The sequence below is a fragment of the Eleginops maclovinus genome, chromosome 4 (genome assembly GCF_036324505.1).
Source record: "Eleginops maclovinus isolate JMC-PN-2008 ecotype Puerto Natales chromosome 4, JC_Emac_rtc_rv5, whole genome shotgun sequence".
In the NCBI taxonomy this organism is placed as follows: Eukaryota; Metazoa; Chordata; class Actinopteri; order Perciformes; family Eleginopidae; genus Eleginops; species Eleginops maclovinus.
Window position 1 is genome coordinate 26,692,851 of NC_086352.1, and position 15,812 is coordinate 26,708,662.

Sequence of the window (15,812 nt, forward strand, 5' to 3'; positions counted from 1 at the left end):
AAGAAAAGCATGCCCAAACACACTCAATTAGGTGTTTCACACAGTCTGTCATGCACACACTGCCTTACAGTCAGTGTTGGGGGTAACGAGTTACAAAGTAATGGATTACAGTAACGACATTACTTTTTTGGGTAACGAAGTAAAGTAAGGCATTACACTAAAAATATTGGTAACTACACTACTATACTAGATTATAGGAACACGAGTTCCTGCGTTACCCAAGCCGTGTGCTGCTGGCCATGGCGCGTTGCCATAGCGATGGATTTGATTGACGTAGCTGCTGGTGCGACGGAAAGAGGGAAATGGAGACGGAGACTGAGACGGAGATGGGGGGTTTCGGCCAGTGGCGATATTCTCATTACTTTCAATTTATAGCTCGAAAAGATACAAATATTCGAGTGAAATGCACTCTATGCCCAGGCGACAGGTGTGTTTCAACTGCTGCCAACTCAATGAGCAACCTGTCCAAGCATTTGTCATCCCTGCACGGCAATACAAAACTTGTGGCGAAAGTTCCTGCTACCCAGTCATCTGGAGGAGTCGACCAGCAGCCGACCCCACCCTTTTTTCAAGTGTTGGAGCGCAGAAAGACATTAACAGGCTGGTTGCAGGGTTCATTGTAGAAGACATGCTTCCCCTGTCGACTATTGAATCGCCCAGGTTAAAAAAAATACTACATCAAGTAAAGTAATAGTAGTGAAGTTACTTTTCAAATGCAGTAACTAGTAAAGTAATCTCGTTACAATTTACAGAAGTAAATAAGTAACTAATTACTTTTTACAACACTGTTTACAGTTCACTGTGCATCTTTATTAGATCTCTCTCTTGCAGCTCATCCGTTTCATCTTATTCATCCTTTCAGGAGCTCTATGAAAAATTCATACTAGGAGATGTTGAGCTGCCCACTCTAATTTAAAAGAAACACTTCATTTTAACATTCATTGGTATATTCCGACTTCAACTTTAGATCTGAAACTACAATTTAAAAAAGAGGAGCGAAAAAGTCTAACATTGATGGTATAAAAAGTTCCAAGTAGGCAATGTTTTGGTATGCTCGCAGAGGCCTCTCCGACAGTACACCGTGAACATCAATACTTCAAACGCCTTGAGCTATCCGAATAACCATTTGGCCAGGAGCTAAAAACAAGATCCCTGTTTCTATTATTATCTTGGCCTGGTTTACTAATTTTACACTTGCTTGAACATGGAATAATGTAATTCATCTAGCGGTTGTAGCTATTGATTTCTTTCATTTATTACACTTTGGATTAAAACATCCAAAAATAATGCATACATATTAATCACATCAAACATCAGCAAAATTGACTCGCCAGGCTGGGTCTTTAGGTCATACAAATCTATTAAATATACACACGCACCATGACACTGGGTTAAATAAACACTTAGCTGCTCCATCTGATCATAGGTCAATAGTGGCGGCATGATTCGCCTCGTCACTGACTCAGCTGCACTCTTTAATTATACAGCCATTGATTGGTCAGGATGTCGATAAGGCATTTAAGCAGCTTAATCCTCAATGTATTACATTAGCAATATGCACATAGCTTATGAATTAATTCTCAGTCTGAGGTGGAGCAGTTGTATCTGTTGCCTCTTGCAATTCAATACAGTTGTTCATGAAATGCCAATAGAAATAGGAGAAATTGATTAGTTTGACTGCTGGTGGCTAGGGGAAGCATTGGTTGAGGAGAGGGGGGGGGGTAGGGGGGGGGACTGCAGAAGTTACTTTCTGTTTTGCTGAGCTGATGCCAAATTGTAATCTCTATCTGCTGTCACCCCCCCCCCCCCCCCCCAAACAAATCTATCAGGAAGAGTAATATATTTCATAAAGTTAAACTACAGCTGATTGAAAAAGCAATTTTCAGTTGTGTGCTGTTATGTCAGTTCATTCATGCAATTCTATCTGTATCCCACTTCTCCTCCCCCCTTTCCTCCCCCTCCGCATCTATGTAGAAGATGAGAGTTGTTGCTGAGAGAGTCACTCCATCACCTCTGTAGCGACCTCAAAGGTTCCAGCCCATGAATGGTAAACACCTTTGGGTGGAGTTGCTCCCGGCCGAGGGTAGCAGGAGCCGGGACGGACAGGGAGCGCTGGGCCAACACTCACTCTGACCAAGCCAGACAGATTGGAGAGTACAACAGAGCACAACTTGATTCACAGTTGATTGGCAGCAGGTTAATTGACTGAACCCTCACAAGAGAGCAGCCCCCCAACCCCGTCTCCCCAGAGGCCTCTCACTTCACCATCTCAGATAAAGACGTTCATATACTGATCTCTGGCAAGCAGCTGTTCATGGTAATGCACTGGGACTGATGACATAAATGAACTATTAGTATAGTATTGAAAGTGTGTATTCTCTGGTGTGTTTTAAGATCTTATTTTACATTATTCAAGTTTCAATATATCTGGCTGAACTGGGAAACTAAATTCCCCAATAGAGTTCTGTGTGATATTATGACTATTATGTAGTCACAGAAATAATCATACTACAATACAAGGTAAATATATTTAGTAGGAAGGGGATATTTGCATCATGCATGCCCTGTATTGTTAGGATTACGCTTGAAAACCTTGAGTTATGAGTAAGAAAAAGATTGGTGCTTTTATCAGGCGGTGCAAGATGCATAACCATACGCTGTTTAATGTTAGAATGAACAAATACTTGCAGCAAAAGTGAGGAGAATGTTTTCCTGTCAGACTATAATATTTGTTCAGATTGAAATTTATAAAGAAATACGAAACAGAATTTAAACAGAAACAAATGTGTACAGACATTCAGTGTCCACAGAGGATGAACCGGACTGACTCTGGTGTGTGTCTGATCCTTCCTCTTGGACCATCAGCATGTTCAAATTGTTTCTAGTGACATGTCATTCAATTCAGTATCTCTGGAGATATTGAATGTTCACACAATGTTTTTTAAGAGTAACTTGCAACTATTTTTGGAACGACTACACTTGTATATTGTGTGTTGAGTATAATTATAGGTGCTTTTGGTATGAAATTGTACTAAATGCTGTTGGAAATTATAAAAAAAAATGTGTTTCACGCTGTGGAGCATGAACATTGTTTTCCTCCCACAATGTAGCTTCAAGAGTGTTTCTACACCGGCTTTCTGTTAACAGCACAGCAGCGCTCTTTTAGATCATCAAAAGAATGAACTTATCATACTGCAACGCAGCCTTTCATACATTTCCTGAGGGAAATAAAATAACAGCAGTATTGATAAAAGTAAAAACATGAAAGTCTTACCACACAATGGTGGGATTGACTTTCATTAGTTGGAAACATTGCATTTGTTTAAGCGTCCTGTGGATGGCGTGATGGCCAGCCATCTAAGCGTCCTTCAACGACTTGCCATATACAGTATCTGTTCTGGCAGTCATCATCACACTCTGAAGCAAGAGACCAAATAAAGTAAACAACTAAAATATTTATTAACAGCAAACTCTTATCACGACACAGTCTTCAAGTCAAATGACACTTAACCCTTTGGGTACAATAAGGTTGGCCACTTTGATCTGGAGAAGAAACAATGAACAGACCTGGAGGATTCCTCCGCTGTGTTTCTCTATCAAAACATGAACAAGCACACCGGGATCTAGAAGGTCCAAAACTGCTTATTTTAAAAAGTCAGACATTAAACACAATGGCTTGCTTTTTTTTTTGTAGGAACTGAGTCAAGAACAACATTGTCATTTTCAATATCAGATTTTTTTTACATGTGTACATAGTTCTATTTTGTCGGGCTCTTATTAAGACTGTTCAGTTCATACAGACATGTGTTGGAAAAATAAAAACATGTGAATTGAAGTCCGCCTGGGCTCCTCGTCCATTTGCAAAGACTCCTTGGACTGGCGCTGGTCCCACTTATCTGTATTTCAAAATTAGCTTCTGATTTTATTCTGGGACACACTGATCAGAAATCTGTACATACACAGGCGAGTCAAATACATAATGTTGTGTAATGTTGCCAAACAGTGAAAAGACATTAAACTATGACCAATTCTAAAAGGGTTAAGGCAAGAATAGAAAAATAAAGAAATAGTAAAAACAATAGAAATGTTGCTTCTCTGTCATAATCGACTTGCAACTCTCAAATCCTAAGAAGCTGTGGTAGTGAGAATTATTCACATAGTCGTACTCTCTTTACAGAACCCTTCACTTTAAACAGTATTTACAGCAAAACAGAGCCTATCCCACAAAAAGAAAAGTAGTCACTGAAATTAACACATTATTCATGAACACAATGATAATTAAAAAACTGTATAATTGTATCATATTGTCAGTATGTAAAAACATTTACACACAGACTTGCAAATAGTGTTTTACAGTAGTCATCATATTTCATATCAAATCAATCAACAGAGCAATCTAAAAACATTGTTTTCAGTGGACCTTTGTACAAATGTCTGCTTTCGATTGCTGTGTTGATGGGTACAGATGTCATTTACATCACTTGGTTTTCTTTTGTGTCTCCGTACTCTGTGCACAGTTGACCTTTTTAGTTTTACAAGAGGCATAGTGACTATCGAGGATAGAACAGGGAGGAATGCTCAAGTGAGACACAAACAGATGTGGTGGCAAACAAAGAGGACACAAGGACATTGTGACTGAGGGGTCAGAGGGGCGGCACACCTCACTGCATGCAACTGTCCCCTCCGGAGGTTCAACAACCAGCATCAACTTTCCCAAAGTTTTGTGAATTAACCACTAAGGTCGACCAAAAAAATAAGAGGACCAAAAGCTAAATCTAGTATGACGTAGAAGAGGGGAGACTTATTTTAAACTCCTAAGACCAACAGTCTGACAATGGTTTAATTTCCAGAAAAATGCATCAATGTTTTTTCCTTTACAGCTAGTGCAGGCATTGATGACACAACAGAACTCACATTAGGGATGAAAAGGACAAGATTATTTCATTTACATATATCTTTTACCGGAGGAAATGATTGTGATATTGACCCATAACATTTGAGGAGTCTGTAGAAGTTAGTCATTTCCTGCCTCTAGGGAGATATGGCATGCTCATTAATCTTGTCTTAGACTAGTTTAAAGGTGCTCCATAGGCACTGTTTATGGCTATGATAGAGTGATTTGGTAGCTAGTGGGTCATGATAAGTTTTATAGCCACACAAACTACATGGTGGGATGGGCACAGGTGTGAATTCCATGCCTACTCAAAGACTTTGTCCTAGATCTTAAAAATGTCTCAGTGTGGGTGTGCTAGGTTTCCCAGTGTCCCTGACTTTGATACAGAATACTATAACTGTTAAGAAACTCAAGCTGGTTTGCTTTTCAGAAAAAAATTATCTTTTATGAAACAAAATAAAGGTTTAATTTTCACTGTGAAGGATTATCTACATCTGTGGAGGCAGTTTTTCATTCTGAGGCAGCAAATTGATTCTCCTGGAAGAGGAAAAAAAGTCCCGAAATCTACAACGCTGTTATCAGGTAATCATTTCATGGCTGAAGCATAATTCATGGCCCCCACACGTAGTTCGCATTTCAAAGTTTGTTCTCATTTAACAAACTTTTGAGACAGCGTTCGAATTGCCCCCTGGTTGTCTGTGGTGGAAAAAAAAACCAGACAGTGATGGACACACATGGTGATAACAACGACACTTGAGGGAAACGTTAGCGCCTTTCGAGACAAGCTTGAGGATAATGGATAAGGGGTGAAAACAGGGCGGGGGACCACTGCAGCATCAGAGCTACGAAAGTGTGAAATGCCCCAGACTCTCCGGCCTTATTAAGCCTGGCTGTCTGTAAACAAATTCAACACTTGGAGACCTCCTGGCATACTCAAATCCAGGCCTGCGTGACATGGCTTTAATTACACCCACCCTCCTGCACTTTCTCTCTTGGTATGTTTCTCTCTCTGCCCCTCTCTGTGTGCGCCATCTGGTTCAGAGCTAAGTAGCCCTGAGAGACGGCGGAGAAGTCTGACCCTCACGAGCTCTGAAGATTTTAACAACAGCCTTGGCTGCTGCTTCATTTAGCCTGCAGGGATCTGTTGCTCACCATTGAACTGCTTACACATGCTTTTGATATCATCACTTGTTATGACTGGCTATCTAGCAGTCAATCACATCAGAGAGGAGACACTGAGGCTGAGGGACAGCAGCGTTAATGGCTCAACTGACAACAGCTAATTCAGAGCCTGGATCATCTGATGGATGTGACACACAAAGGCAGAACTTTTAAAGTAACTGAAGGCTGGGGTTTATTTGAAATAAACACAGACACCCTCAGGGGTGCAATCACAGAGAGGGGCGAGACAATGGATTCTACAAATGGGGTTAACAGTGAACACTTTCAGACACCAAACATGAGAGAAGAAAAAAGCCTAAATGGTTTCTCAACAGGAATTGTTCCCATTTCCAACACTGAATCACTGCTTGATGGTCTTCACATTCAAAGCAAACGTCAAGACTGCACCTTCTTTTTCCCGGTGACATGATCTGCCTCAGAGAGACCAAAACTAACGATGCGTGCAGGTGCTGCTTGTTAAAACTGAAAGCACCAGTAACACATGAGGAATTGAGAACTTCATTATGAGAAGGAAGCGTTTCAGCCTATGGCCCTGATATTAACACAGGCCTCAGTATGAAACGCATCAGACAGAATCTGTACTTTGAGGGCAAATTAATTCAACCCCAGCAAGTCGCCTAGCTAAAATGAGTATGATGATAATTAACGTTCCGTTAGACCTCTTATTGTTGCACAATGGGATACTGATGGCTGCAATGAAAACATTCGCAGAGTCCCCGATTCCAGGAATTTCATAGTCACATTTGTAGGTTCATTCACATTTGGCACAGGCCTTGCCCTTGGATATGTGACATTTACTCACATAGACATTGCAGGATCCCGTCCCTGAAGTTGAAAAAGCAGACAGCTGCTGAGTGTGGATGGAGTAATGTGGGTGATAAACAGATCTAAATACAGATGAGGTATTTTCTAGCTTTCCCAAAGCTGTGATATCCCCATCTACCAATTTCCTGCTTCGCAGTAAACCATATATAATGAGGGTCGATTACTTTTTTGTTACCACAATGATGAATGTTTTATGACAACTTCTACATTCTGCAACACGGACAACCGGAACATCTCACAGTCTATTCAGTTTTGAATTCTTTCCCTTACGACAACACTCGGATGCTTGTCTCTGTTTTCAGGTCTGAGACATGCTTAACATGTTTCCTCAAGACATTTAGTGAAAGGGAAACAACAAAAAGACATATACAAAACACAGTGACTGTGTGAGAGAAACTATGGCCTCAGTCTCCTTCTGAGCCACGCACGCACGCACGCACGCACGCACGCGCGCACGCACGCACGCGCGCACACCCACACACTCACACACACACACACACACACACACACACACACACACACACACACACATTCACACGTTAGATGTTTGTTGAGTCATGGCATAAAAGCACAGCCTTAACACCCCAGTTTTTCCAGTGCATGCTTGTATTTTTGGTGCACACACTGGCATGCACAGGTGTGTGCGTGAGTCTGTTATATGAATCCAAAGGGAGCTTCATCAGATGGAGGTGGGGGCGTGGCAGTGAAAGGAGGAACGGAGGAGGAGAGCTTTAGTTGTTCTGAAGGCAGTCAAGATCCACCGAGCAGCAAACATTCCCATTCTGAGCGCCGCAGCATGAAAAGACAGGAAAGATTAGATAGAGGGTGTTAAATATACTGCAGTGTTTTATAATTGCAGTAATGTTGCATGTAATAACACGATTCAGTCTGCCTGGCCATAATCATTTGAAATATTTCGACTCAATAAAGATAGAGGTTGAAATGAAGTCTATAATTTAGTTTAAGGGTCAGTGCACACAATTTATAAAAGGCAAAGAGTTATCTTCTACTAGTTATATCTACTCATTCAGTTTATTATCTGCTATGGTTATGAGATATTCTTGTACCTCCAAGCAGGGCGACTTTTAAAAATTGAACTTTTCTACTTAGAAACCCCAGAGATCAATATCTTAAAAGACTCTGTCGCATTACATTCACTGTCCTTGTCACTGGCAGTGAGATACATTTAATATTACTGTTTTTCAAAATACAGACCTCTATAAGGTTATTGAGGTAAGAGAATCTCATAAAGGTTGGTTGACCCACAAGGACTTAACAAATCAATCAAATCATGTATATTATTTACATCATGGCACCGTTGGCCAATGTAAATGTAATTAAACATATAAATTGCAGACATTTGCTGCATGTAGCTTAACAGACACAAAATAATGGAACTATCCTGCATTATAACATCAACAGCAAATTGGGCAAACAATATAAGCATGAAGCAATATGTAACCCTGTATACAGGAACAGTAGCTCAAATGCATTTATCTGGCATCATGCAGACAAAGCTGCCATTCTAACATTCATGTTAAATGAACTGACCCTTAAAGGCAAGGAGAATAGTTAAGGCTACTGGAGCATGTGCCCTCTTACCATGGGGGGCCTCAGCTTTGGCTGAAAGCGCGGCTCCCCCACTGCTCAGAGGAAAATCTCTGTCTTTACAAACAGTGATGCAGCACCCTGAGAGCAGAGTGGCTGATACCAGGTCTGAGCTCCGACTGTAGCTGTTACCACTTGCTGTGACCCCAGCAAGAGGGAGCACACCAGTTACCGCTGCTGGTTATAACTATTTGTTACGCTCAAATAATTTAGTGATATTAATTATGGTTATGTGATGATCTGAGTTATAGTGGCATGTTCCTTACACATTGATCTGCATAATATGCCATTTTAAGACTTAATATACCTTATGTCATCCGTGCAAATCAAATTGAGTCTGCTATCATCTTAAAAGACAGACAAGGCGAATGTTCCATCACACATAAATTCACTGTAGCACAGTTTCCAGCTTACAGTAAACACATTTCTTCAGAACCAACGACCTGTAATGCCTATCATTATCTGTGTCACTACAGCTACAGAGCAATTTTTTTCAATGACATAATCAGAATAAAATGCAAGTAGCTGCATGAGATTTTTTTACACTATATTTACACTTGCCTAAGTGCAGGGATGGACATCATTTAGATCAGCTGATAAAACCTTTTCTGCTTAAAAACAGGGTAATGGAGTAATTAAAAAAAAAAAATGTCATTGTTGAGGACCCCCTTGAAAACGATTGTCCTTTTCCAACAATAACAAGTGAAATATCAACACCAGTTGGACAAATAACGTCATTGTGGTTGTTGCTTTAACTTACCTTACACTTGCAGCTAGTACAAGGTGAGTTGGTCATATGCCATGTGTCCCCGCTCAGGCGGACAGCACCAGCGGGGTCCTGACACGTCTGCCGGATGTCATACGACAGGTTGTCTGCCAGGCAGGGGTCTGCGACGCAGCGCGGGCAACACTCGCCCTCTGCCACTGCTGTGTACTCACACATCAACATGGGGCATACCAGAGGCCAGCAGTCCACCTCCCCCTCCTGAGTGAGGTAAAGAAAGACAAAGGTGGCATGAATGTTATTGTGTGTTGATTACTTTGTGTGACTCAGCTGATGAGGCAATTTTCAGTTACAGCTCTCACACTGATTTGTTGCCACATCGCTAATTAGAGAGGTGATAATTATCCAAGCCTTCGGTGCATACAGAATTAGAAGCAGACAAACAAAGCCCAGCTCTGAGCCTCGTGTTACAGATCTGTTTATTCTGACAAACCACACGCAGGGTTTCAAAATGAACAGCTTTCATTGCCGTTTCCCTCACACATGTTTGAGTGTGTGTAGTTCTATCTGTGTACTGACCATGCAGCGGCACTGCTGGCAGCCGTAGAGCCAGGATGCTCCGCTGCGATAGAGTGTGCGTCCGCTCTGATCCAGGCACTGGCTGCTGGGCCTGTTGTCACAGCCGGGACAGCAGAACAGATCTTCGTCTGGGTCTCCACAGTCACAGGGTCTCCTCCTGCAGTACGTCTGCCCGTCCTGCACATCAGAGGGAGGTCACAACATCAGGGGGTGAACACACTCAAGCCCTGATTGTAGCCTGACTTCACAGAAATAGCACAAAAAAAGACTTAAACGCGTATTTTGCCTGATGTCCATGGCTGTAAATCTTTTCTGTATCTTTGAATAGGTAAGGATATTTGCAGAGGAAGTTGTTGTTACAGCAGTTACACCTATTACATTAATGCTTTTTTAAAATAGAAATACAATTTAGTTAATTTGCACATTTCAGCTCACAAGTTTATCAAATAAAGAACTGTAATTTGTCAAATAAGTGTGTTATGAATATAAAGTCTGAATAAAGACACTACAATTATTGGCTGAAAGTTGAAGTGTCAAAAAGGAGTGAGCAACAATCAAACTATTTGAAAATATTTGGGATATGAACCCAACGTAACCTTAAAAGGGTCACTGAGAAGGCCAGAAGTTAGCTTTTTTTGTGTGAAGCAGTACGGGGAACGGTGGATGCTAAAACCAAACAGAAAGAAATACAATTTACAAGATAAAAGTAAGCTCTGTATATCTCTTGTGAAATATCTAGTCGAGTTGGTGACACAGATGTTGTCACCAGCTTCTTAACCCGTGGGAACATTTCTTTACTGTTCATCCCTAGTGGTTAACCCTGCCTTCAAGAGCTGTTGAGACTGAAAGATCCAGTAGTGTGGTATAAGTGAAAGGTTTAAGGATTCCCTGAGGCCCAGAATATCTTATCAGAGCCTTTTCATCTTTGAAAAGAGTATTATCCTGGGGAGAACACTGAATGCCCCATCAAACAAATCCAACACTTAGGGATATGATCGCGGAGCATATCTAAAACCTTTCTCAGATGCTTTTAGGGAGAGGCAATTTTACGCTCCCAAAACACAATTTTTGTATCAATTACTCTCTATTTGTTTAATTCTTGAAAGAAAATGTGTGTTTTGTCACATTCCTTCATGGTGAATGAAGAATCTGGGGGAATTAATAAGTTGATACATTGAATGTCAATTATTGGACACATGTTATTTTAAATAGTTTGATTTTCGAGAAAATGCATTTGTTTGTTTAGGACGTAGTGAGCATATACGACTGAAAATAAATAAGACTCCTGTTGTTGTTGTGAATGCGGCCTCCAAATGTTTGTATCTTGCGTTCACAGAGGAGGTATGCGAAAAAATCCTTCATTAATTCAAGGTAACACAACACGGCCTGAGTGTTTGATATACAACTGGTCATTTTAGTGCTGAAGTATTTCTTAAAAAACTTTGCACACTGGGTCATTTGGGCAGATATTTCAAGCCAGCATATCTATGGAGCTTTTAAATAGTTTGGCAGAAACTTTAAAATCACAGCATTTCATCAAAGCAATGAGTAAAGCATAAATGAGATACAAGTTTGGAGTCTCGGCCAAATTGCAAAGTCAAATGTAGAGGACCTGCCAGAGCTTCTCGAAACCGCCCTGTCCCTGGCACTGCGTCTCTACCCAGAGAGGAGTTTATGGTCCATTTTACTCACCACAGCCAGCACTGTCTGGCCCGGGTACGACATCGTTAGTGAGAAGGAAAAATGTTACATAAAATGGCTGTTATAAAATGTATGGGAGCCATAAAATCATTCCACATAACATTAAAAGGGCAATACAGAGCCAATGTTTTACCGATGCATATTGTCCTGCTACAGGAACCGCTCAGTCCCAGGGTAGCTATACTGATGGCCTTGGTCTTTACAGTTACAGCCCTTGACTTGCTGGAAAATTACCGCAATTTTTACTGTGCCGGCAAGACGTATGAAGGCAAACTATTAATTTTAATGACAGGAATAAGACCAGGCATGAATGCTAAAGCTGCACTGTTGTGCTAACCAGAACAACATCATTGCAGTTTTAGAGTCGGCTTTATTGACGACAACAACTTTATGATCACAGATGACATTCTCTTTAAAAATGTAGAATAAGTCCTCGCATTTGGTAAGTTAAAAGTTTGGTAAAGATGATTTTTGCCCTTAAATTTCAACCTTTGATGTCATGTGTTGGAGGGTTTGTATAAACTCTTTTCTGCTTACTGTCTTTCCTCGCATGCACCTCTGCCTTGTCTCAAATCCATAAATGTCAATTATTTCTAACAAATCAAACCTGCTCTCATGGGCAACAAACCAATTGAAAGTTTCTTGTGAATCACCAACTTTACTGTACTTTGTGACCCTGATTACCCCTTTCTATGTCTTACGCAAACCACAATAGCTCAACCTCCGTCTATCTTCACACACTGGGTCTATTTTGATTGGAACAGCTCTTGTGTATTTATCATGTTATCCCCTTGTGAATAGCAGGTAAATAGACATGACCGGAGGGCTCATGATACACAAGTATGATAATATTTGTTCCTGCTGGTGAATTTGAATTTTATGAGTCATTGAGGCATCATCCATCATTTTATACTAAATAAACCTCTGTGTCAGCTTCCTATTAATCTCAATCACAGAGCCTCACCTTCCCAAATAAAAATCTGATCAATATCTCACCTTCCTGCTGCCACATTTAGCTGAATTTAACGACAAACAGATGGAAGCAATGAGGAGCTTTTTCATTGATGCTGCTAAATGTAGTGTTCTGATGTAAAGATCAAAACTGTAGTATTTTATGTGTTTGTTTCAAAAAATAGCCATCTAATTATTTAACCACAATCAAGTGCATATGGTAAAGATTACCAGAGGAATGATTCTGATTTATAAACAACTTGGGACATTTTGGCAGCCCCTCCAATCACTTGTGATATCTTTGTTCTCTCTATGGTAATTGCTGAGCTCTGGGAAGACCACAACATGAGAAGGAAGTCCTGGAATCATGGGTATTCAGACGATCATACAAGGTCTTCTCAAACTTATTTGCAAGAAAAAACCAAGGACTAGAATAAAGGTATTTTCAAATATGTCTGTTGCAAAAATCTATTACTGCATTTCCCAGTTCAACTTTGACCATTTTTTGCTTACCGTAGCTCACTGCAACTAGCTTTCCTGCATTATTGCTGCTGCAATTACTTTTTGCCATTCTTCTTCGTAGACTATCTTAGATTATCTGGTAACAGTTGGACTGTTTATCACCAATGTCCAACCCATAACATGTTGTTGTAGTGATGTTGCTTTGTATCCAGACTTCCATTACTTTGGTTAATCCAGTGATATCATATCACCTAACCATCCATACAACAACCAAACGCCAAGTTGTCCTCACCTTAAGTAACCTTTCGCGTGAAGAAAACTGTTTTAGTTTGCAAAAATATGCAAGAAAAACAAACATGAGAAAGAAAAAAAGAAAAAAAAAGCTTGATGGGTTCTCCAGATCCCTCTTAGCTCTATTTCTCTTTATAGAATCATTCATCTCTTCATTGTTAATTTATATAACTCTTCCAGTCTCTCTTCCATTTCTAAGTCTTTGTCTTTTCTTGTGTGTCAGTTCTGTCTGCTCCTTCTTTCATATGTAGTGTTGCCTTAAAGTCAGTGGGCTTAAGTACTCGTGGGTTTTCTAGAATTATAGATGTATTCTATGCATAAGAATGAAAAAAAAATAGGTAAATTGATATCACCGACTGGAAAGTAATTAACTTGTCAAAAAAAGAAAGAGAGAATGAATGGATCCTTTCTCTTTTTTAACTGGTCTTTAGATCATTAGTAAGTGAATGATTTTTTGAAGCTCACATTTTGGATAGCAATTCATGAACCAAAGTATATTCTTGTGTATTTTAAGTATGATCTATTAGTAAATTGCGAAACCTGTTATCGGGATCTGGGATAAGGTAAAACACTTAGAAAGTTATCTTCTCTGCATAAAAGCGATTCTGGAAAATGTTAACAATGGCAAAAATAAAAAATTTAATGATTCTGCACTGCTGAGAGCTTACCTGCATGTACACTTGCAAATACATTTTAGTATATCCATGTCAGTCATGTTTTTTCTTCTCGTTCACCTTGGTCGTTTGAGTGTCGGAAGTTGGAGCTATAAACTGTGAAATAACACCCTTCCCCCTTGATTGTAACAAAGTCCAAGAGAAATTAAATTGTATGTTTGTGTAAATCTTCTGTACCTTGCAGGAGCATATGGCACAGTGGTCAAAGCTGGGTTTCCAATCCTCTCCATTGCGTCTGATTTCCTCTTCCTGTTGGCAGTCGCCACCGCAGCCTGGACCAGACGTACAAACACAGTCGTAGCCTCCTGGGAGGTTCACGCACACACTGTCATTCCAGCAAGTATGTGTCTGCAAACTGCACTCATCAATGTCTGGAAGAAAAAGAGAAGGCAGGTAAATAAATGCTTACAAGTCCCATTCTTCAGCTTAGAAACAACATACAAAACAAGATACATCCAGCTTTTTGGGAAAACAACAAAGAAAAAGAAGCAAAACGGTTTCAACAACTGAATGTTTACATGTATGCTTAAGTCAGGATGCTTGTTGTAGAAAACACCTCCATCGATATGAAAATACCAAACAGGTTTGCCTATGAAAATCTTATGAAGTTGTGAAATTATACAACATAAAGAGGGAAGGATATTGCAGCCCAATAAATAGTGTTTTGCAACTGACGATAAATGTGTTGCAGTATGAGCTATTTTCAATATGTGGCTAAAATTAACAAAATCATTTTGAGTTGATTGCCACATTCGAGTACTGCGGATGTTTCATTTCTCTAGCTCAAATAGGGCACGAAAATGTTGCCAAGTGCCGTGCTCAAAGTAAAATTATATCAACTTTGTCCTTGTTTACCACTGACCTTTCGACTTGCAACCAATCAGAGGACACCTGTGTGTAGCGTCTCTAGCTAGTGGACTGCTACTTGGAGAGGTCCCAGTTCACCTCCTAGGCCCTGCTGTGGTGCCCTTGAGCAAGGCACCGGACACCTCCAATCCCCCCTCCCCATTGCTACCCGGGCGCTGCACGATAGCTGCCCACTGCTCCTAGTACTAGGATGGGTTAAATGCAGAGGACCAATTTCACTGTGTGTGCTCTGCTGTGTGCATGTATGTGACTAATAAAGAGGGTTTCATCCTCTGATTTCTTCTATAGCAGGGGATGTAAACTTAGGAACAACCCTAACTATGTTTTTTCACTACTCCTGGTGAGCAAAGAGCAAGCACTTGTGAATGCAGTTTGAGGGTTTAAAGAAGACAGACTACATTAGCATTGAAAAACCAATAAGCGAAATGCCATACATACATATTTGACATTCATATATAACCCTGTCCCCTAAAATAACAACACAATATACTAATGAACCCACCTACCTATGCCCAGGGAAAATGTACCTTTGCAAAGTATGTGGTGCACATTTACTTTTAATTACAATGTATGTGTCCTCACATAATGGAGCCCTGCAGGTATGACGTTTAACATTTGTAATACTTGTGATGCAAACAAACTAATATTTTCTCCCTTCGAGTCATGCCTTCAAATTAATTGCATTCAGTTGTTGGTATAAGCAGAAATGACAGGTAGCTGTGGTCAGTTATCCCCTCCAGTGATAACAGCTGTTTTAGTTTCTGTAATTTGCTTAATAAGTCCCCGTAAATTACTGTGTGAAGGATTTCTTCTCTGTACATCTATTACACACATGCTGCTGTGTATGATGCATCGCAAAATAAACTATATGTGGAGATTTGTAGATATACTGTATAGTTAAGCTTTTGCTATTGATCACATTACATTGTCTGTCATTTTTAAAATAATTCAAACAAGTAATTTTATTATCATTTGACAAGGGAAAAAACTGTTTTATCACTTTTCCACTCTTCAAAGTAATCGAAATGACATGAACAGAGGGGACAGATGGCAT

The 15,812-nt window shown here is 40.2% G+C and overlaps 1 protein-coding gene across 1 annotated transcript in view; it reads right to left on the reverse strand.

Moving 5' to 3' along the window:
* Positions 1-3,435: 3,435 nt before the first annotated feature.
* The window catches only part of LOC134863739 (protein kinase C-binding protein NELL1-like), a 210,527-nt gene continuing 198,150 nt past the window's right edge, over positions 3,436-15,812 (reverse strand). Inside the window, exons 17-20 of the mRNA XM_063882394.1 lie at positions 14,069-14,262; positions 9,813-9,989; positions 9,270-9,494; positions 3,436-7,683 (exon numbers count right to left, since the gene is read on the reverse strand). Coding sequence (XP_063738464.1) covers positions 7,633-7,683; positions 9,270-9,494; positions 9,813-9,989; positions 14,069-14,262 — 647 coding nt within the window. The 3' untranslated portion in view covers positions 3,436-7,632. The remainder of the gene's footprint in view (positions 7,684-9,269; positions 9,495-9,812; positions 9,990-14,068; positions 14,263-15,812) is intronic.